The 24,258-nt window shown below is 29.3% G+C and overlaps 2 protein-coding genes across 4 annotated transcripts in view; both read left to right on the forward strand.

The window, feature by feature from the left end:
* Window positions 1–453: 453 nt before the first annotated feature.
* Window positions 454–14,981, forward strand: mrj (DnaJ heat shock protein family (Hsp40) member B6 mrj). 3 transcript variants are annotated; one of them, XM_089223333.1, is made up of 7 exons: window positions 454–690; window positions 12,729–12,833; window positions 12,915–13,024; window positions 13,330–13,434; window positions 13,670–13,891; window positions 13,979–14,192; window positions 14,272–14,981. In XM_089223333.1, the coding sequence occupies exons 2-7, from the start codon at window positions 12,766–12,768 to the stop codon at window positions 14,372–14,374; spliced, it is 822 nt and encodes a 273-aa protein (XP_089079459.1). In that variant the 5' UTR covers window positions 454–690; window positions 12,729–12,765; the 3' UTR covers window positions 14,375–14,981. The 3 variants fall into 3 exon arrangements, with proteins under 3 accessions (XP_089079459.1, XP_089079461.1, XP_089079460.1); XM_089223334.1 differs by lacking the exon at window positions 454–690 and adding an exon at window positions 816–953; XM_089223335.1 differs by lacking the exon at window positions 13,330–13,434 and having other exon boundaries at window positions 460–690.
* Window positions 14,982–15,664: 683 nt separating this feature from the next.
* LOC107166186 (uncharacterized) overlaps window positions 15,665–24,258 on the forward strand; it is a 31,808-nt gene continuing 23,214 nt past the window's right edge. The window contains exon 1 of the mRNA XM_089223331.1: window positions 15,665–16,254. Within this exon, the coding sequence (XP_089079457.1) occupies window positions 16,202–16,254 (53 nt within the window). The 5' untranslated portion in view covers window positions 15,665–16,201. The remainder of the gene's footprint in view (window positions 16,255–24,258) is intronic.

A 24,258-nucleotide genomic window follows, 5' to 3' on the forward strand; every position in this document is an offset into this window, starting at 1 on the left:
TAGTTTCTTTTACCTACATAGGACAATATTCCGTCTGTGGCTTGGTGTGAACTGGCGACTAAACTAAGTTGTCTTTTTTCAAACTATTGGTTGTTTTTTTTTTTTTTTTAATTTCGAAGAATTTCGGGGAGTTATTACCCCCTGACTCCCTTCTAGATATAATATGACACTGGTCAGCAGTATAGCATTATAGCAGTTGTCACAATGTAAAGAAGATATTTTTCTCTATCTTCTTTACGTCGTAGCAACTATAAAATAGCAGCGCTGCTGTTATAATATTATTCGACATATTATTTTTGAACGATAAGCAAGAGCGAGGGAAAATGTTTAGAACTTCTTTGACATTAAACCACATGGTATAAACCGTACCTCACTTCACTCATAGTAATGTTCAGTGCGGCATTGTAACGCTTTGTGTCATTATACTTGACTGGTGTGAGTACTGACTACTGAGTATGAGTAAGTTGTAGACGTTGTAGTGAGTAGTGAGTTGGTGGTGTAGAACGTGAACATATGTTTTATTGTGCTCACTATCTGAAAGGTGTTGGTGTTCATTATCTCGGTACTCGGGGCAACGAGAAGTGAATCAAACAGTCTAATTTGACATTATTAACAAAATTGTTTTCTTAAAATAGTTTTTGTTAAGTAATTGTTTTTTCATTCAATTCGTGAATTTTAAACTGCACATAGGTGAGTTTTGTTTTATATGTTGTATTTTATTTAAGCGTGTAATTATAAACATATGTAGTACAAACACACACAATACAATTAACGTGAGGCATGCATTGGTAGTTTTCGCTCGTTTGGTCAATAAATTTGTTGGTGGCTCAGTGCATTGTAGGTCTTCTTAGATTCTACCTACGAATAGTTGCTAGAGCTCGTCATTAGTGACACTACATTGATATATTTTTGCTGTTGACCCACAAGGGCATCTAAAATTGGATTTCAGTTAGGTAGGTACCTATATTAAATTAATTAATTTTATCTTGTTTTTATGGAATTTATCTATTTTCAATTGGTTGAAAGTAATATCATTGGTATGATGTAGTAAAATGTATATTTTATTTTTATCAATATTGTTTTATTTTATTTAGCAAATTTTAATATTAAGTTTATTAAGTTTTATGTTTTAATGATGTAAACATTTATTTTTACCGAGAGACAAACTAAAATTATTTATATTTCAAATTCAGTTTTTAATTTTTAGAATGAATTAAGTATGAGATACCATTAAATGATACATATTAGACTTCAGGGACTTCAGGTACACAATGGCCATACAAACTTAAAATTACCCTTAATAATATTAGTCAATTAATTATTTTTATTATTATTTAGTAATACCTAGTGTTTTTCACTTTCACACCCCCCATTCCTAAATATTAATAAATAGAGGAGTAACCGCTTCTCAAAGACCATGTTTATTTTGCCACTGGAGGTATCACGGGCAGATTGAGTAGACGAGGTTTGTGTAGAACGCCTGTTAGCAATTTTAAAACTGGTCCATATTTTACTGTAAATTAATAAATATAATAATTAATAATCTAGTGAATAGTATTGGGATTTAATTGGGAACGAAAATAGAATAAGCCGATAACAACGATAAAATGTGAAATTTCGTTAATTTTCATTTTTTTATTCTTAAAAATAATTTAAAGCTGAATTATAAAATACAGCCAACAGGCCATTCCTCAATTGCTGACTATTGGACCGCATCAGTCTGCTCTTGGTAGGTATAATAATGTATTATTGGTTTAGTTTAAAATTAATCTAAAAGTATGCATTTAAAAATTGAAATATAATATCTACCTATAAATAATTTTAAATTGGATTTTGTTAAAATAAATGTTTATATTTTCATATTAAAATTTATTAACTTTAAGTAACATTTATTTTTTGATAATAATGGTGTATCAATATAATATATTTATTTATAAATTTATTTTATTTGTCTAAGCCGTGTTTAAAAATGATTAGACCATAAGTTCACAAATTTATTCTTAAAAATATAGGTATTATTATTTAGTATAGAATAACAAAGTTAATTTTTTCTGTGATTTATAAAATGATAAAATCAAATTATTAATACTTATGGATAGTTTAAAAAAATGCTTTGTTAAAGTGCACCTATTATTATTGAATCCAAGATAAATATTCAATTTATAATCAAACATTAATGAATAATGACTAATAAATGATTCCAGTTATTTCAAAAAAATTTGTATTGTTTAATGTGATCAAATTTGAATAGTATACTGTTATTTTTTTAGTTTTTTATAAAAATATATAAGTGGCTAAGTTAACAAAACATTGGTATATATTTAACTTTTCTATATGTCCAACATGCTGGCACATGTCCCTATTTATAGACATTTTATTAGGTTCTGAATTAATTTATTAATATTATTAGATAAGAGTTTCAAACTAAAAAATCATAATCAGTAAAATACTTAAACAGAAAAAAAGAGTTCTCGTTAATATATATATAATTTTTTTATTGACTTAATTATGTACTAATTTTGTCGAAATATAAATCTAAATTTCAAAGTAAATTAATTATTCAATATAACATAAGCAATAAATATGCCCATATTTTGCATTTAGTTATATTCAATCTAATGTTATGTAAAAATGATATTAATATTGAGTTTTTTTTTTAAATATTATAAAAATACTAAATTATATGTGCAATTACAGATTGATTAATCTCTATAATCTTATCTTTCTGTACCTAATTGGCTAAAATTTAAATCTACCTATCTTAAAATTGTATGTATTATCAATAATAGGAATACTTTTTTTTCATCATTGAGGTTAGTGAACTTATATAATATGGCGAGTAATATGGTAAACTTAAAAAACCCGTTTTTTTATTGTCATTATAAACTTATATTCAATTTACAGTCTTCAAAAGTCTCAGATTATTCTATTATAGTTAGTCAATGCCTATAATATTTTCATTTTGCACAAATTTTTTTAGGTTTCTTTACAGAAATTGTGTATTCAGCTGATAAAATAATGTTGCTAATTGATATTCATAATTAGTGTTTTCTATAGCTTTTCATTCTGTATTGAAGTATTATTGTTTTTTTTTGTTGGTTGTCTTATAAAATTGAAAATACATGATAATAATATATGTTTAAAATTGTATTATTTTTCTGTTTCAACTTAATGTAAGTTAATTTATCTTTAAATGGTTATTATAAGAGTTAAAATATTAAAATGCTTGTGAAAATAAATTTTTATATATAGATTTTCTTGTGTCTATTTTTATTTAACTATTTAGCTCAGCCAAATCATGTCTTCTACCTACAAGGAAATAATAAATAAATTGCCATGTAGTATTTTTTTTTTTTTTAACAATTGAAAACATTATTTAAATACTTTACACATGTTGCCCATAAGTAGCAAGTTGAAGGCTATATTTCCATTTTTGTATGTTCAGGAAAGATGTTTTTAAGTAAATAAATTATTAATCAACTGTCAAAAATTACTTTATACATTTTATCGTAGGTACATGAATTTTGGACTTCAGTAAGTCACGATTAAACTCAAATTAATAGACAAAAGTAAAATAATTCTAAATTACTTATTGACCTTAACTTAATGAAATAATAACCATCCTTTCACTATTATTTTATTTGCATCTCAATCCATGGAAAGCAATATTATGTCATATTGTAAGTAAGTCACCATTATAGTATTACCTAGATTGTGTTCAAGTATTTTAATGATAATATATTATTATTTTGAATACCATACATATAAACTAAATAAAGAACATATTAGTTTTGAAAAAACTTCTAACCACGTCCTTGATAAAATCATAATTTGTATTGAAATAGTGTACCTGTATTCTTTGTGTGTTTTACCAATTCATTATTTATATTATAGTAACATATATTTATTAGTCATCTGATTTTTTGTAGGTTTAATATTATTTAGTTGGATCTGATATAAAAGCAGATCATATTTCTTAAATTTCCATGTCTTAGATTTTAATATTTTATGTTAGGTTTATAGCCACTATTGTATTATAATAGATAGAATAATGTGAAAAAAGTTATATAAAAACAAAAAAAGACTTCCTTGAATTTTTAGTAAAGTATTAATATTTTGTTTAATTATTTTATAATATCGCAAAAAAAAATGTATTAATTAGTTTTCAGCTGTTTGTATTAAAACTACAATTACCATCGTCGATATTCATATTTTATTAACTTTTAACGTTGGCAATGGTTAATGCTCTTGTTTTACTCTCTTGATAGTCGATAGAATTAACGTGCTACTTTGCAATAATATTTTATTTCTTTTACCTATATATTATGATTATCTTTATTTTATAACTAAGTATATTATGACATTGTTGATTGTATACATGAAATAATGCAATATAATATAATACAATATAGATTCTCGTTTATTCGAACAGTCATAAAAGTGATGGTTTTTCAGAATAGATAGTGCACGAAAAATAATAATATAGGTACTTATACAGTTACACTTATGTAACTAGTAACTGCGTACTTCTTATAAGTTATAAATTTATAATAATATAATATTATTGGTTTGCTGATGGATATTTTGGCAAATAAAACTATTGAGTGGACTGTACCATTTAACCAAAAATCTATTTTAAATGCCGAAGACGTGCACGACGTTTTGCAGTAATAGTGTATTATATTTATAATTACGATTTACGTTGAATCTATATTCTATAGTCAGTATACAGTTTTCTCTAATTTTGGTGATTTTCTTAGATTTCACCGTAATTTACACGACCTCAAAGTACGTACATAGTACATACTACATAAACAAAATATAAATATTATATTATGCATTCAACGCCTACTCATAATTATTTATTATGTTCATAGTGCAAATAAAAATGCTTGAGATATTTAAAAGAGGTATTGTTTATAATTTACATTTTATAAAGAAAAGTATATATTTATTAACGTAAAGTATATTGTCACGTTAAATTCAATTTGTTCTCTTCATTTAACTTACGTACTCAATTTGTTAAGTGCATTATTTAGCAATAGGGAAACGTATATGTTTGTAGCTACTTTTGTAGTTTTGTATTAGTTTCTACAACCTATGTATTCATGACGTTGTAGATAGTCTTTCTTCTGTACCACCTTATCTAATATCTATGATTACTTACCAGAAGGTAGAAAATATTTCATAATTCTAATCAGTTAAAAGCTTATAAGTTTTAACCAATATTAATAAAATGCTATGTACTTATTATAACAATAATATCGTTTGTCGACTGTCGAATGTTTCGTTTGAAGTCGGGAACAAGAAATAAAACTTTATCATCACAAGAGTATAAAACGCGCTTGTGATATTCAATAATTACGGCATTGAGGCTCGTTTAAGGTGTCGTGTGCCAAAGACTACCGGTGTTCGCCGATCGCGTGTGTGCGCGGTCGAGTGGATTTTTATAATATTGTACACCCGTGTAGGTGGTTGTCCTTATAGTCGACGGCGGGTGTTTCTTGCATGTCTCGTGGTTTATTGTTCGTCACGGGGCCGTTTCGCCGGCCAAGCGCGTTCTAAACGGTTCAGCTTGAGTTAACCAATAATTTCGATACCTATCGAAAAAAAATTAAGTTACAGCAGTAGTTCACTGTGAAAAATCTACAAGTAGGTTTTTTTGGTTCATTAGATATTTATAATTTCGAAAATTGCATCTCAAGGAGTCGTGTACATTTAACTTCATATAATTCTTCGTAATAATCGTAACAATATAAATATTATATAGATCATGTATATGGACTCTGGATTCTTGGACTTCAAGACTTGAACTATGCTAAGAAAAAATATTGTGTTAGGTGTGCATATTATAAAAATATTACATCTGTATTACGCTGTATGAGTTGTATACCTATTTAAAAACTAAGTTAAGTTCTATACTGTTGTAATAAATTTTGATCATCCAAAATCATTATTATTACAGAACCATCATTATTTCGAATCCCTAGTATTTTTTTTCTTAAAAATGTCATTGATTTTTTAAAAATATATGTATTTTAGTTGAAAACTTTTTTACAATATTCTAATATTTTTAAAGCTGCAAACACAGCACAACTAAAATAAAAAACAAGTAAAAAATAGTACCGCCCCTCTTAATGGAACTGCAGGTTCTTTTTGCGGTTTCTCGACTACGACACGAGAATTCTGTTTGCCGATTATTTCTTTTCACATGAGCCTCGGGGAAGAACGTGAAAACTATGTACTTATTTATAATATTGAGACCGTATACGGCCGGCGATTGATGTGGTGAAAGCGAACGTCCGTTTTATATACAGACACATAAACGTTCAAAATATAATACATTATACATCTATACTCTATATAGGATGCTACAAATTTATAGCGTATATGTGTGTGATGTGTATATAACACGCATGATAACGATTTTTGTCGACGCTGTAGCCACGAGTAGATAATAAACTATTATTACGACGTTTACCGGTTCTTTGCGTATTCGTCAAGAATCTCATTTTTTTTAAATTTCTTTTCAACTTGAATACGTCCAACAACCGTATGTCCATCGTCGTCAATCTCTCTTTTTGCTAGAACAGAACACGTGCCTGAATTTTGTCCTATACATACTAGTAGTATGATACTACAGTACTATACTACTATAACTAGGTACATGATGTACCGACGATACTCGGTTGTGGGCTATCTCCGATGAATTTTATTTTAACTTTGCACTAGTGCACTATTAATATAAATAAAATAAAATGTTAAAATAGAAGTGTTTAAAGTGATTACCTACTTATTAAGTTTTAATGGATGTTTTAAAAAAAAGACAACTCTCATATTGATATGATACTATAGGCACACTTAATTACTTCACGAAATCATTTACATAAATCTCTAAAAAATACCTATCTATACAAAATTAACAAAGATGCAGAAGACAGAATGTGACAAATATTTTGGTGATACAGTAATATTGATTATAATTTATACCTTATATAATGGTAGACAAGCTGTAGACATACAGCTATACACGAGATAAACATAAGATTAATATACCTAACCTATCTATTGTATTTTTATTTTTTGACCTTGTATTTTTAATTTTTTTATCGAACAATATTAATTGTTCATTGTAGGTGTATACAGAATTGTAAGGAAATTAAATATGTATGTTAAGTTTTGTGAAGTGAATAGTTTATATAAAAATATAGTATAATATAGTACTTTTTGTTGAAAAATGAATCCGAAGCTCATTGTCCAACATTGCAGTTTTCATTGTTTTCTTAAATAAGAAATTTCGGACCGATATCTACCGAGGTACAGTGCCCCTTACGCCCGCGGAACTTGGTTCCTTCTACTTATCTATCGCAGGGCTCACTTCGGGGTCAACGCACCGCCGCCGTAGTATAATATAGATTTCCGTTATTTTTCCCTCGTCACGCGACAGTCTTACGAAATATCGATAAACGATTGCACCGCAAACCTATTATACTATTATATATTATTATTTTATTATCATCATCATTATTGGTTGAATCATAATAATGTACACATTACAATAATCATAATACGAATCTGTAATGTTTGTGCTGCGCTCAACGGGTGACGGTCGGGTTACCCGCGGCTGAGACGGACAGGTGGGTTAATGTGCCGTGTACGGTATAATGCTAAGGCAAGGTATTATGATTCATCGCCTGTGATGAGCGAGCGAGCGCGTGGTGTGTGCGTTACACGGGAAAGCGATCGCGGCAAGGTCATTGTCCAACGCCGTCGACACCTACCTTCTGATCGGTATATATTATATTATACATTTATACGTATGTTTTTTTCCTATGCGTGTGCGTTTGGCGACTGGAAAAATCGCGTGTCCGATTCCTACATGACAATCGTGGAATATTATAATATGGCGTGTGCTTGCGCGACGCACACGTAGAACAAAATATTTATGCTCTATACAATGACGCGATGTAGTATTGTATTACTGTCGGGATGCGGTCGGTATACGTATACGTATACGGTATATATAACGTATAAATTGTATAATGTCGTATGTTTGGCGGGCGACGACACGCGACACGACAATGTTATTGTTGTTGTTGTCGTTGTCGTTGGTAGTCGCCGCTGCTATCGCTAGCTAATGCTCTATACAGGGCGAGGGGTTGTTCGCGACTGGCGTATCCGCTCTTCAGAGGCCAGAGACGTGTTCCGCAGGAGTGGTCTCGGTAATTATTTTTTGTCACTCATCGGTCATCCTCATCAAACTTTTTAGGTAAAGACTAATAGGTACATATATCATCAAGTGCAATTTACTTGGCAAAACAAATGATAATAAACAGTTATTGAAGTTTTCACTACATTTACATGTGTAACAACAATCTGATGTAATACAATATGACTCAGAGACTCGAAATAATTAAATGTAAATAAATCAACGTTCAATGTGGTTTAAAATTAATGTCTAATAATTTATTATAAAATCAGTTCGGATCATAAACGAGGGCTAACCAGTAATATATAATTATATAAACGAATAAACATAGATCCATAAACAAGTGCCGCCCGGGGCGATCGCCCCCCTATATGTATGACTCTACGGCTTCATAGCGTAACCGAAGCAAATTAGCCGGTATCTGATGCGCGCGCCTCTCTGCCTACACCGTCAAGAATCGCACAATGAGAACGAAGGTGACAAATGTTACTTGACCTAAAAACCATAAGTTAGATTTTTCGAAAACGTTCGGTGTGCAGTACTAATACTTTAACATATGTGCAATGCACAATAAAATACGTGCATATTATAGTATAATATATAATATATATGTATAGAAAATGCAGCGATATAATCCAACATAATGTCCTGCAGATTTTTCATCGACTGTTCGACTGTTAGACAATTATTGTTTGTACCCGATGATTTGGTTTCGTATTTTATGCGATATTGTATATTTTTTTTTGATTTGTGTGTGGGTTCGACACGTATACTTTATATTTGATTTTTTTTTTGCCGGAAATTGTTAAACTTTCCAAATCGTTCGAAACTATTAGAATATTTCTCGTGTACATTGGAATTAGATTGTATAAAAGGTTAGTTTTTAATTTAATTTGTTATACGTATTTGTCGTTTGTGTTCTATTGAGATTCGAGAGGATCGTAGTATTTATTTTGTTTACTAATAGTATTAGTATCTATATTGAATGTTATTCCTGTCATTTCGTTTGATTTTGTCCTATATGTATAATAAATTAATAAAATTATGTACCATGCAGTATGTATAATAGTGTAATTTTTGAGTTAATTGATATAATGACACAACCGGGGAGGGGGGTTTGATGTTTTATTCAGTACGCACACTGCACGTGCAGTGATATTGCAGTGAACAAAAAAAAAAAATGTGTACGTAACTGTTAGTTATTAATGGATTGCTAACCCTAGATAGTTAAGTTACAAAATAATGTTATGAAAGTATTTTTATTTGCTGTAAATATTCACAATTCATGGTATAATTGTTAATTGGTTAAATAGTCTACCAGGAATAATAAACATTTTTTTAATTTAATCGTATATTTATAATAGTTATTAAGTTAATAATATAATTTTTAAATTTTTAATTGAAGATCAATATTTGAAACATAAAAAAGAATATGATGTACACTACATTTAATATTGTGCTTGTAATTAGTAAATTGTTTATGGTTAACCATTATGTTATTACTTATTTAAACCGTTGTAAAATTTTAATTGTGTGTAAATTTATTCACATATCATATATTACTTCTATAACAATCAAATATAATAAACTATTATTGATGGTCTGTCACATTATGAAGCTACAATCGAAATTAAAAAAAACATCGTTGTCTTATTGCCTTAATAACGTTTTAGTGTTCACAAAATATATCGTATTCTATTATATTTTAAACATGTAAAATTTAAAATCTTCTTTTAAAGGCAAATCAGAAAAAAAAGTTTGCCCTACACAGTACACACGTATAATATACTAAAAATCTCTGTATTTTACTCATCGTAATAACATTATTAAAATTGAGGTGTAATTGCCTGTTATAATTTTTTCAGTTTTTTTAATTGATAATAAGTAATAACTTTCCTAATAATATTTTTATAATAGATTATAACTTAAAACTTAAACTATTCTTTTAAGTAGTTTTACAGTTTTTTAAATGGCCTTAGCTGAAGATCAAAAATGTATATGACCTTTTTCAGCGGATTGAAAGTAGTGTGATTTTGTGTCTAAATAGAATTTAGATGATGTGTTCTATTTGATTATTTTCAACATACCTATTGATTAATTAAGTGAATCGATTAAAAATCTGAAAACAAATTAGTCGTTAATGAGGTATACTTTACTTAACAATGTTAATGGAAAAATTTCAAAATTCTTATAGATTTACTAGATCAATTGGTATATACGTTGCCAATGGAAATAGAACATAATATCATCTAAATATTCTTATATTATGTCACAGATTATTACCTCTTTTTACCCCTTAAACCAAATAGGTAAACATAAATGCGTATTATATGTAAGTGTATTTAAATATATAGAAATTGAAACTAATAATAATGTACTGATGAGTAGACGATGTCTGAATCAAAAAGCACCAGAAAAAAGTAGAAAAATATAAACAATTTTGTTAGGTATAAAGTTTCTTAATGTTACGTTAGTTTTCGAATGATATATATAAAAAAAATTTAATCCAACTTCATAAGTAGGTATTAATTATTTCTAGTAATAATTAAAGAATAATGTCTAAGTGGGTAATTATAAAATAACGTAATTTTGACACCAATGTGCTAATTCAAACAAGGACAACTTGACAAGGACAGGACCGAATTTTTTTCATTGATAGACTTAATCCTTCAGGCAAATATCGCCCCTTGAACCCTCAGAAGTCTTAATCCGGGCTTGCGCGAAATCATTTGTTTTGTAATAGTTAACCAATTTCCCAGGTCCGATTATTAGTCAGCAGATGCTTATTATGTTTTACTGTTTGTATATACCGTACTATACGTATATACGTGTAATTTGTGTCACGTCATGATCTCATGATTCACCTAGATTCATAATGTGTTAGACATTTGGACCCCTACGTAACTTACAGAATTTCATTTACTTTTTCTCATTGTTATAATTTAGTCTATATTTAAATATCTCAACTGATTTACTATAATTTTTTATGAACATCTGTTCAATAACTGTATTGCAGAAGCGGAACGCCTCAACGTCAGAACTTAACGTAGGTGTAGTATATATTTTTTGCTATGTAGTGTATTTCTACGTATTTAAATAGTTTTATATAATAATATATTATCTTATGTTATATTATTAGGGATATCTTAGAAATCGATACCCCACGCCTGATGTGTGTAGTGAATTACTGAGGAACACGAAAATTTTTTTTAACTTTGATCCGTTATTATAGTTTAATTTTCTGAAAAAAAGAGAAATAATTTTACACTGTTACAAATTCTAGCGTAAGGAATGTTATGATATAATGTTGGAGGATTACCGTATATTGATGTGGTCGTCGGTACTATATAAAATATTGTGTTAAAAAATTATTTCTTTTGCACACTTCTATTTTTTATTATATTTAAATATTTTGAATGTTCGTTCTTCTTGTGTAATAGTTAATTGGTATAGTTTATTATGTATATATTTTATATTACTGTAACATTATATTTTTTATTTCCTGTGAATGTAATTCATCTTGAAATTTGAGTTATTCAAGTAACTCGTCCAGTTTCATACAATATAATTCCTATGATTTTATACTTCAGAATCCACTATTTTTTAATGTTTAACCATTTTCAAATTCAACTCACAATTAATATCATAAATCATAATTAATATTATTATATATTTAAAAATGTATTATAGGTACACTAATAAATTGTTTTACAAACAGAGCATTTCTTATTAGTTTATAGATGTATAAAGGAGGCCGCATACTATACATGCTTATATTTAGTATATTAAGATAGTGTTTAAATATTTGGGAGTAATAATAAAAAAAGTACATTTATAGCACATGCAAATAAATATCTTAAAATCGTCAATTTTTTTTAATCTATATTAAATTTTTATTAAGATCGCTTAATAACTTTCTGTTTGTTTTGAATTTATATTAGTTTCAAATAATATTGTTTGGTCAGTTGGCAAATCTTTTCATCCAAATGGTTCTCGTTAATCATAATTTACTTGCGCAGTTGTACATCTCTGTATACTATTAATACCGCATGATGACCAGGAAAAGGAAAAGAAGACCTCTATAAATAAGTTAATGTGGCTTTGAAAATTTTCACTTCTAAAATTTTTTAAGGTCAATTTTGTTGTGCTATGCTTACTAATATGTTATTACAATTAGTTTGTTCAAATATACAAACATAATATAATTTGATTATTGTATCTAATAAAAACGAGTGTAATTTACTAGTTGTAAATTATAATAAACAATTTACAAACCGTTATTATAGGAGTTCTCAGAGATACAATATAATAACTAGTGTGATTACTTTTATTGTGTATCGGACCGTATCGCCATAATATCACTTCATAACAATAAAATGGTCAATTGAATGTGTGTATGGCATTACATAGTATTCACCTATAATAGTGGTGCCACATCAGTAGTGTACTAACTACTGTACTTATTAATGATATGGATATTTTTGATAAAACAAACTAAAATTATTTTTTTTTGTTCTAGGACATACACATAAGTTCCAGAAAATATATTACACAGTATGTCTGGAGATTATTATTCCTTGCTGGAAGTCACTCCTAACGCTTCGATTAACGATATAAAAAAATCGTACGTTTAGTTCACTTATCTATATAAACTGTAAAAATATATAGAATGTAAATTACATTTTTTCCCATTTTTGTTTTACAGATACAGGAGATTAGCACTGAAATGGCATCCCGACAAAAATCCAGAAAATCAAGAACAAGCTAACCGAATGTTTAAAGAAATTTCAGAAGCCTATGAAGTTTTATCTGATGGTATTTAACAAAAAATATATTGTTATAATGTATTTAATATTTATTTACTCTGTAATATAATACATATGATGAGGTCATTAGCTTTTAAAGAAACATTAAAAAAAAACTGTACTTATCTTTAACTTAAGTAATTTTTTTCAACCGCTTATAATTAAAAGCTAATTGTTTCACAAAGAACCATAATGATGATAAACTTAAAAATTGTAAGTCACAAATGATTTTAGAAATTAATGTGTATAAAAATATATGTCAAAGTAAATAGGTTATGCCTTTAAATATAAATATATTGTGTATATGTCTAACAGAGGCAAAGCGAAAGTTGTACGATGAACAGCGTAAAAGAAAAGTGTCCGCATCGTCCAGACCGTTCTTCTACAACTTCTTTGAAAGCCCATTCCATCGTTATTTTGGTAGAATCCCTAAATTATAGTTTACGTTGTGTTGATCTAATATGCCATTCACATGTAACCCATACCAGTTTTAAACCTTACTAAACCTCAAAATATTATTGGAGCTGGAGCATGTAATCTATAAGAAGTGGCGCTTTTTTAATGCCAATAATCATTTTTACATAATATTTTGTCATTACTACTAACATTTTTATGATTATAATGGTTATTATATTTCATTGATTTATTTTATTAGATAAAAAACGCAAGATTTATAACCAGTATGGCAAAGATGGTTTGATAAATGGTGGTGCTGGAAATGGTGGACGTCGCAGAAGTAATCAACGACATCCAGGGCATTACGATCCATTTGGCCAAGATTTTGGACCTTGTTTCTTTGGATTTTCATTCAGAGACCCTGAAGATGTATTCAAAGAATTTTTCAATACCTCAGATGTTACAGATCTTCTATTTCCTGGTAAATTCATAATGTTTGACATTGATTTAATATTCCTTAGAATGTGATGTATTTTTTTACACCATCTTTCATTGTTTATCTGTCCAGGTCAAAGATTCAATAATGGACATCAGGAAATATCTTCAATGATGAATCCATTTGGATTTGGTGGTTTTGGAGGTGGTTTTGGTTCTGGATTTGATAATATGTTCTCAATGGCAAACAATGGATATTCTAGTCAAACGGTTAATGGTGGTGGTAATATGAAAAGAACAACAATATCTACCCGGTTCTCAAATGGGAAAAAAATTACCACCAAAAGGTATGTATAAGGATTAACATACAAGCTAGGTTTATCTAAAAATTTGAGGATTGATTTGTTAAAAATAAATTTTTTGTAGAATTTCCGAAAATAACAAAGAAACAGTGGAAACGTGGGAAAACGATATGCTCAAATCGAAGACTATCAACGGTGTGGCACAAGCGATTACGTACAGCCATTAGCTTGATCTCCTCTCTCTCCACCTCATTCTCTACTATAAAACCATTAATAAGCGAATACATAAAATTATGTGTTTATATATATAACTGGAAGATAAATATAAAATCAATTTTTTTATAATAAAATGTGATAGAAATTAGAATTTAAATTTTATATTCTGAAGTAATACTAGATGATACTTTAATTTGATTATTTTGTTTTTTAAATAGTCCGAAATGTTGTATTAGGAAAATACAAATTAATTTGTTTAAAGCACATAATATTTACAGACTCCACTGATTAATAAGACTTACACTATTTTTATGCGCTTTGGTAATTTTATTACTATTATTATTATTATTATTATTATTTAACTTAATTGTCAGTCGGTGTTGAATATTTAAAACTAAATCAACCACCTGATGACTATAATTGTATGAAATAATTATGGAATGTAATTTTTAATGATAAAAATAATTTTCTTATGATTCTAGAGTAATATTAGAGTGTTTCACCATCCTATATTGTGTTGTCTGAATGAATTAAATAAGAGAACACACCTTGTTTTATGGTGTATCACCAATATTGTACTTATATTATTAATATTAATATAATTAAATAAATAAATAATTGAGTGTTTTTTTTAATATGAAATTATTATTTTGCACTTTGATTCGTACCGTAGTCGGTAATAAGGTAAAAGGTTTGCCTACGTGGTGATAGCTTAAACTGCGCGAAAAATTCATAGGAAAAACCACCCATCGCCAAATGTGTATATACGAGCTCTTTGGGTGGGTCGAGCCAAGGGTTGTGTCGTTGTGTGTCGAAACACACTTGGCAACGTCGTGGTCGTCGTCAACAAATAATCAATGCCTCCCCGCCGGGTGGTGGCCACCGCGACATTTCCCGGAACGCAAACCGTGTCTGTAGGAGGGGTGACGTTTGGAACTACCGCGCGCGCGGGATAAAATATCACCGAACTCAAATAATAAATTTCAATAAATCGTCGTTTTGCTCACGACGTAGGTAGTAGGTACACGTTAATTGGCCGCCACACGTCTGATCGCTACGACCATCCGCTGTCGAAACTCTTGCTGTCTTACCGCTTCCGCTCGCGTTTTGGCAACGTATTGGTAGCGCGGAGTGGTGTCTATTTCGAGCTTCGTCGCGGACCGTTTTTATCTTTTTCCCCGTCGGTGTGGTCGCGACGACGGCGGCGGCGTCGCGCAGCGTGTTGTCGCGCGCGCACTCGCGTTCCCGGCCGCGGGGCGAGGACGACCGAGCGCGCGCGCGCCAATCCCGTGGAAAAACCCGTGCGCGCGTATTCGGTCGTACTATTTTCTATACCATATAATATAGTACCCGTACTGTACGCCGCCGCGCGCCACGGTAGTTGTACGACGACGACGACGACGCAATAGCTATGCAATATTATTATTGTTGTATGGCACGTTCCTCGTAAAATGACAACATTATAAGTCGTCGTCGTATTATCATTGTCATCATAAGAGTATATTATAATATTATATAATATGGCCGTATGAAGTCACCCGTTATAGAGGCGGCCGCTAGACACATAACAATATTATTGGTGGTGATCGCCGCGACGGTAATAGTTTTCGCGGGGTAGCGTCTCGCGGATTATATTCACTCGCGCCGCCGCGGGAAAACGGATTTGCGCGCGCGTTTCGTCCGTCGGTCCGGCGACGGCGACGACGATGACGATTTCGCGGCGGCGTCGACGACGGTGCCGGTCGCGTCGTTGTTGTCGCCGTGATTAGTGTTAATAGTCGGCTATCCGGGCTTCACGAGCGCGGCGTTTTCGGCGGTCGGAAATCGACGGCGACGACATGGGAAACTATTGTTCGTCGAAACAAAAGGACGGCGGAGGCGGTTCCGACGAGTAAGTATATTATTATAATATTATGACAACAATTTTTTTTCTTGTCGTCTACGTACAAACGTACAACGTTGTAAAAAAAAAAAATGCTTGGTATGCGCGTTATACGTCGTTTAATTGTGATCAAGTCAGGTATGTACTATATATATAGGTACTTGTGCGCGTACAGACTGTGGCCAAAAGTGTTGTCGTTTGCGATATATTAGGTAGGTATATGATAGGTGCAATTTGGGGAGGCGAGGGGGACTTGAGTATGCTCAGCAGTCCTGGTTTTGAAATTATCATCACCCTCTTGTGATGGGTATGCCGTTTGTGATAGTTAATTAGTACGCATTTTATATCGTATTAAATCAATACGACGATGCTGCAGTACAAAGTCATTTTTATACATATTGTGTGGCTTATTTATTGTCTATTAAATCAAGGGATGTGGACATGAATTGAGAAATTTCTCACACTGACTAAAAAAATTGCCAACTTTGGCAGCCCTAAAGCATTTAAATATAGTTTTTTGAAATAACTGTACTATACATACTACCTACGAGTATATCGGTACACTGCTGCCATCGTTATTCGCTATACCTATCTATAAACAATAATAATAACGTAGTTTTAATTATTATTATTATTGTTATGGTACGGGGAACCGATCCTCCCTCCCTTTTGAGTGGGGTACACCGCGGAGAGAGGAAATAGTATTGTTTGGACAGCTGCTGCTGCTCTGCACTATGAAAATATAATATATAATATAGGTACACTTATATAAACGCAAGTGCTGACAACAACTATATCACTATATATAGGTATCTACTCGGGTATCTATGTATCGTTTAAAGTATTAAACGCTCGACGATAAGAAAAAAATTTGAAAATCCCTGGCCATCGTCTCCCCCCTCCATGGTTTGCCTTACAGCTCGATAATTAATAGCGCCCTCGCTTTATATATATATATAGCGACCCCGTTGCCCTAGTAGCAAATTTACGATGACGTTGCGGTGTTTAAAACTGCCGTTAAAATAAACTATCTAAGGCTAGGATTTCTATGCATTTAAGTATAAATCCAAATACATTGGCTGTCAATTAGTCCACGACTTCACACGTTTCTATAATTGAATAGAAAAATTTTTATGATTAACATTTTCATCAAAATGCATATAACTATATAGCATATTAGTATATTACCTATATATAAATACTCATAGTTTTTTGATAGTTTATTTTAATAAATGCAAAATTGTATTTTATAACAATTTTGGTTAATGTGGAGCCCCCCCTCTAAGTGAAGTTCAGTTATATCGACTGTAAAGTTTTATTCTACATGGGCGTACCTATACTATATACTTCAAATTCGGATTTAGGACACTGTTGATAAAATATCAGAACGTCATAACTGAGTACTTCAAATTTAGACGTTTTAAAAATATTTATCTTGTAATAGGGGGGGGGGGGTGCTTGGAGATTATTGCCCCCTCCCCCCCCCAAAAAAAAAAAAAAATCCTCTCGTTCACTTTAATACTAAAAATATTAACCTGCTATACTTGCGATGTTCAGTTAAAACTAGAAACTGAATTTTATTACCTATTAAAACTACTTTTTTTAAGTACAGCCGCATAAATCTGTTTTCTTCTTATTTTAACATACCTAACTATCTCCTAAGAAACCTTTTAATCGTCATTACAACATTACATACGAATTTCTGGTTTGAATAAAATTCTTTCAATTGTCTGTACCCAATACATAAGCTAAATCAGTCAGTGTTTCCCAATATTTTTAGAATGGTTACCCACAAATTTAATTTTCTGAGTAGGCAACCCTCTTCCAAAATTAAAAAAATCAACTATATGCCATATTATAATAATATTAATACATTTTTGTTATACGTAATTATATCATTTACTTTTAATAAGATAATGCAATATTGAAGAATTAATACTTAATTCTGTTGAATGTATTATAAAGATTATTTTAAAATTCAAATAGTTTATTTAGTTTTTTTTTTTATTATTAGTTGATGATAGCAATCCATCACAAATATTTGTCGACCCGATTTTGGGTCAAGACTCATAGGTTGGGAAACAATGTGCTAAATAATTTTTTTCCGTACAATTTTTTTTTAAACTTTTCACAATGTATTTTTTCAACTGATTCCATTCAATTATTAAGTTTTCATCCTATTATCTTTTCACACTAACAACTAGCTTTATGTCTTAATAATAATTTCTTTGACCTTTAGTAAAACTATAGTTATTCGTTTTCGTTATCACAGCAAAAACATTCATATAATATTGTTCCTACGTCATTTATTAAGCTGAAATGCTGAATACAAATTAAAAAAACATTAAATGATTAAATTAGCTCAAATCTGACATCGACAAGTACTATGGAAACTTAAAACTATGACATCGTAAAACAAAAAGTAATTAATTATAGTCTCATGGTTTAAATTATGGAGAAGTACTAAAGAAGCTTAATATAATTCAGAAAATATTGCCTTTTTTTAATTAACTTAATTTTCTCCTCCGTTTATCTAAAATCAGATATTTATAAAGATTTCAGAATATAATGTCAGTACTGAGTGCATGAATAGAAGTTAAATGATTTTGTTAGAGATTCCACAAAAAACTACTTCACCATTCCAATCCACTTATTAAAAATTTATCGTCCTTAACCATTCTGGGTAATCCTCTGAGACACCTAAAGCTAATGGTATTGCAATATTTTAAATGAATTAAATTTTTTTTTCTAAAACGGCAATAATTTTGGATTTTAATTTTTTTTCAACATTTAAACACAATGCTTTCCAATTTTCGAGATTACTAATTAGTTTTAAGTGCATACTCTTTTAATATAGTCTATATAACGAATGTGTGGCGAATTTTTTGTTTATTTTTTTAAACATAAATACCTACTTCATGGTTTATGGGTGATTTTCTGTTATTTATGTTACTTTTGATCCATCGATACTTCAATAACAATATTAGTTTTTAAGTAATATATAAAATAAAATATTTATACTATTTTTCACTTTTTACTATAACATGTAATTTTTTAGTTAAATTACACTAGTCTCGGATAATAATTAGGATTTATTTTAACAACGCGACCTACATTGGTGGATTACATGTAGAATATATGTCTATTTAATTAATTGAACATTGGTTGTCAACTATATTTTTTTTTTAATAAATCATATTATATTGAAAAAAAAAAATGATTTAATGTATTTTAGAATTTTTAGATCATAAAAACTTGCTATTAATTACCTACTAATATATTTTTAATTGGTTTTGCCATCAATAGGTGTCTTCTTCCAACAAAATAATCATATAATACTTATTTTTTATTATAACACTATTTCTTATCATATCTATATATTTGCGGTAGTTAAATAGATAGATAGAATGTAACTACCTTATATAGGAGTATACACATTTTATACTATTATATCATAATTTATAGGAAAGGTGAGACTGTATATATTATAATTGTATTAATTTAACTGTATATAGCCTGTAGGAAGCAGGGGTTTTCGCAATGAGTTTGTAATCTATATATAATATAATATACATTATAAATTTATGCATTTATAAACATATGGCCTACAAACCTTTTTTAAATCGTTTTTAAAAATAAATTATAATAAAACTGTACCTAATATACTATAATTGGTAGTAAGGGAAATTTAGCTCAACTAATATATATTATTTTTATTGTGTTTAATAAAAAAACTCTATTTTATGGTAAAACATGGTATATGACTTTACAAGTCACCCTTATCCACAACTATCCACAATTCGACTCTTCTTTGATTTCGATTTTCTCGTATTACAGAATATTTCTATAATTTTTTACTTTGCAATTTAATTATTTAAAAAGTTCCAAACAAAATTAGGGTGGTAATAACAAAAACTAAATAATTAAATTGGAATTGTTTAATAAACATTTATAAAAAAATATATACATTTAAACTATTATATTACACAGTTGAACGTTTCAAAGTTGTTCAATTTATTTTTCTGTAATTATTAAGCGTTTAATTTTTGTTTCTACATTTCATTGTTTCAATAATAAATTATCTCAGATAAGTTATCTCATAAGTTATTTCAATATAATTCGAAGATTTGAAGAAGTTGAACTTAATTAAAACTTGAGCTGATATACTATTATTGCTTTTCTAGATCTAAATGTCCCATTATTACAACTACAGCAATAATATTTTGTATTTGTTAATGTTTTGTCGCCATTTTATACCTACATAAAGTCACTGTAAATATTTACATAATGTGACGGTAGGTTATTATTTGTCGTTATAGCGAGCATTAGAAAGTGAAATTTTATTATTGTTGAAAATGTAAATTTAATACCACATATAATAATTAATTTTTTATTTTAATGATAGTAATCACTGTTCAATACTCATAATATATCATATTCATAAAATTGTTATTTAAACTAGATAAACGAGACGTTATTTTGTCACCAATATCAAATTTGGGAACATGGCTTTCGTCATCAACTTAATTTGTTGATAGTTCATTAGACAAGCGACTAAGATAATAATATTATAGAATACCGAAACTCGAACTGTCAGTGAAAATAATTATGTACGATAATACGATATTAGGTATATAGATAAATTCCCTAAATTGAATTCTGATTTAAATGACGGCGAGAGCGTGAGATGAATATTGTAAAGACGAATATCAACACAGTATAATAATATGTTACCTAGTAGATATTTACCTAAAACAAATGTATCGGATTATAAATAATATTATATAGGTATTATAATAATAAAATAATCATTAATAATTATTATTGTCTTGTTGATAGTAAAATATTATCGTTATCATTTGACGTTGCGTTTTACACTTTTAATAAATGTCATTTAATATAAAGAAGTGTTTACTGTGACAGAAAACTTCCTAAATGAAATAAAAATATCTCTATATTTTTAAAATACTGTTATCTAAGTACTTCAAAATTTCAAAAAAAGAAATTAGACTGCAACTTGCAAAACATTCAGTATTCTTGATGTCTTGATCAATGATCATTCTGTATACAGTGAATAGTTCACTTATTTAAATTATTTAGGTACACGGTACATACATATTAAAAGGCATTGTGTTAGGTTCATTCTGTTTTCATTAATTTTTATAAATTATTGTTTAACTTTTGTTGATAAAAGTTCAAAAATTATATGATTTACTCATGGTAAACCAATAACAATTTATAAGTTTAAAAACTTACTACAACGTTATTACCTACAAACAATTACAATATAAAATATACATAATATATAATTTTTATTAATGTATAAATGTTAAAATTATAATATAGCTATGAAGATTCAAGAACTGACTAATAGGAAAGGTTGAGGTAAATGTGGCACTCCTTTATAAGTTTTTTTTGGAGTTATCCAACTAATAACTATTATCTGTAAATGTGTAATATAGGGAAAATATTTCGATGTCCTTTGAATTGTTTATTTATATATTATATTCAATAGCTATATTCATTATATTCGTTTGAATTGAAATAAGAAGTTTTCATTTTGTATATTTTGACAATGCTTAATTTAAAGGTCATTTATTAGATTTTTTAATTTTCTAAAGCATTTAACACTAATTTCCGGGTTTTAAACTTTTTGTTTTAAGATTTTTACTTAATGCATTTATTTTCCAGTAATTTCCCTTAAGTTATTTATTTTTATTGTTTATAGTTTATATTTTAAAGGCTGAGAAAAAAAACTGTGACAAAAATATTACTGAATCCAAACTTGAAAGGTGCTGGTATGCACTTTGCAGGTTGATTTAGACATTGTCTACGTATCTAATATACGCACACATTTTTCTCAAGAACATCCTACAAATGATTCGTTATAATATTGTTTTTATTATCTGCTCCTTCAACAATAATAGACGACTAATTTTGGCTATGTGACTTGAAAACAATAACATCGTCCGTCACTTAATTGCCGTTGACGGTAAAATATATAATGGATAGGACGCGACGGTGTAATTTGATACACCAGCCGTCTTTTTTAGGAATGTTACTTTCGGTTAAGTTGAATATATTTGGTAATTTTTAGTAGACTTAGCTACAATGCCCGCTTGAATAAACAATTATTTACAAACGTACATATAATAATGTACCTATATTTATATTGTTATTGGGTAGTATTTATTAAATATATGTTCTTAGTATTTACTTACACTCACAAAGGTAATAGACACGTCACACGTAACGAAAAACTAAACATTCAGGGTCGAAGGCTATTGACCCAGAATTTGCAGTGCAATACTGCAATTATATGTGTTTTATTTTTTTATACTTACGTCAGAATTAGATTATATTATATTATAACTACCTAGTTAAACATATTCTCAAATAATTAACACTGTCCTTTATATTTTTATAGAGATGAAATTGATTAATTTGATATAGGTTATAAGTTATAACTTATAAATCAAACTTGGATTTTACAAACGGCTGTTAAGCATAATATTTTTGTATACACAGTGACTCACCAAGCATGCTCACTTTATTTTTTCGACTCAAATTTCTGAGTTTTGTATTTGTACGTATGTACACTTGAGGCCTATACTTTCAATTACTTCGATTTTTTACCATTTAAGGAGCGTGGTGATCCAAACCTTACTAGACTAGTTACTTAACTAGACTACTATGTTTATCTATACATGTTAACTGTACATTTTTAAGAATGTGGTTTCTTCAGAGTTCAGATATTTTGATGTATTTAAAACAAAATTTTAATTTTAACGAATAGTTTTTTTATCTATTTAAACGTCTGTTTTGTATTTCTCCGTGCGATATATGGTTCAACTTTATCTGACATATCATTAATTAGAGCTGGAGTACCGCAAGGAGCTGTATCGGCACCTCTCTTGTTCAACCTGTTCACATCAGACTAACCCACCACCATTCTTATCACCATAATAAATTAATAACCTATCTGGCCCTATGGAATTCTTTTTTTTTTATTAATTTAAATGTGTCAATACACCGAGTATTTTTACAATGTCATAAATTTACAATTTTGATTATGTGTTTACAATTTTTGGTTAATTGTATGTCCAGATCCGTATTTGAATCTGAGGTGTCTTCTTTGGGTTCAAGTAGTATATCTTGTGGTAGCCGTGGTTTTTAATTTAATCTTAAGTTGACGGATCTTCTGCCGATTTTATAGTGGAGTGCTCCGTCAGCTTTGTGAAGTTTTTCGTGAACATTTTTAAATTGTTGCGTTATCCATGCAGAAAGATATGGTAGGCCCGTATCATTGTGGAGTTGTTTGTTCCTCGCCTATGGAATTCAACTCTGGTGATCAACCAAAGACTTTAATATAAGCCGAATCCAAACATTTCATTCATGCCTCCATATGTATCGAATGATATCTTCCACAGGGACCTCCTCATTCCGACAGTTAAAAAGTCGCTAAAACTCTATACAAAGGTTTCCACCTTAAACTTTCCAATCAGTGAAACCCTCTCATCCAAAATCTCTTTCCTCGAACAATCTCTGATGACCCTAACCGACATTTAAACTGTTTAAAGTGTTGTTATTGGTGCCGTGACCTGCTAGTTAACTATAGTCCACTACTATCCCGCTATGAAGTATGCTATTATTGAATAGCTTCTTTAATCAAGCCAATCATGACCTATTATGTATCCTTCCATCTTACAGGTTGTACAAATTAAATATGACAAAAAAAAAAAAAAAAAATGTATGCTTTAAGAATAATTAGTTGTTCTTAAAAAAATATTTTACAATAATATGAAATACCTATTTAATCTAGTTCTAGGTAATTTAAGTTAGAAAGGTTTTACTAATAATGAATTAATGTTCATAGATTAATATTTATTATAGTATTTTTCAAAAAAATCATAGCCCATATAATAGTTATAATACATATACCTGCGACTATTACAATTTACAGTAGACTTATAAAGTTATAATTATCCTAAGTGACCTAAGTACACAAAGTTA

This window comes from Diuraphis noxia, unplaced genomic scaffold (assembly GCF_037042655.1).
Source record: "Diuraphis noxia isolate RWA-SAM2 unplaced genomic scaffold, SU_Dnox_SAM2 contig0003, whole genome shotgun sequence".
Taxonomy (NCBI): domain Eukaryota; kingdom Metazoa; phylum Arthropoda; class Insecta; order Hemiptera; family Aphididae; genus Diuraphis; species Diuraphis noxia.

What these genes read in the sequence shown, in the direction of transcription:
- mrj (XM_089223333.1), top strand. Translation starts at nt 12,766, where the DNA reads ATGTCTGGAGATTATTATTCCTTGCTGGAAGTCACTCCTAACGCTTCG. An exon ending in CCCATTCCATCGTTATTTTG is followed by an intron (nt 13,435 to 13,669) that starts GTAGAATCCCTA and finishes TTATTTTATTAG; the next exon opens with ATAAAAAACGCAAGATTTAT. An exon ending in AAAAAAATTACCACCAAAAG is followed by an intron (nt 14,193 to 14,271) that starts GTATGTATAAGG and finishes AATTTTTTGTAG; the next exon opens with AATTTCCGAAAATAACAAAG.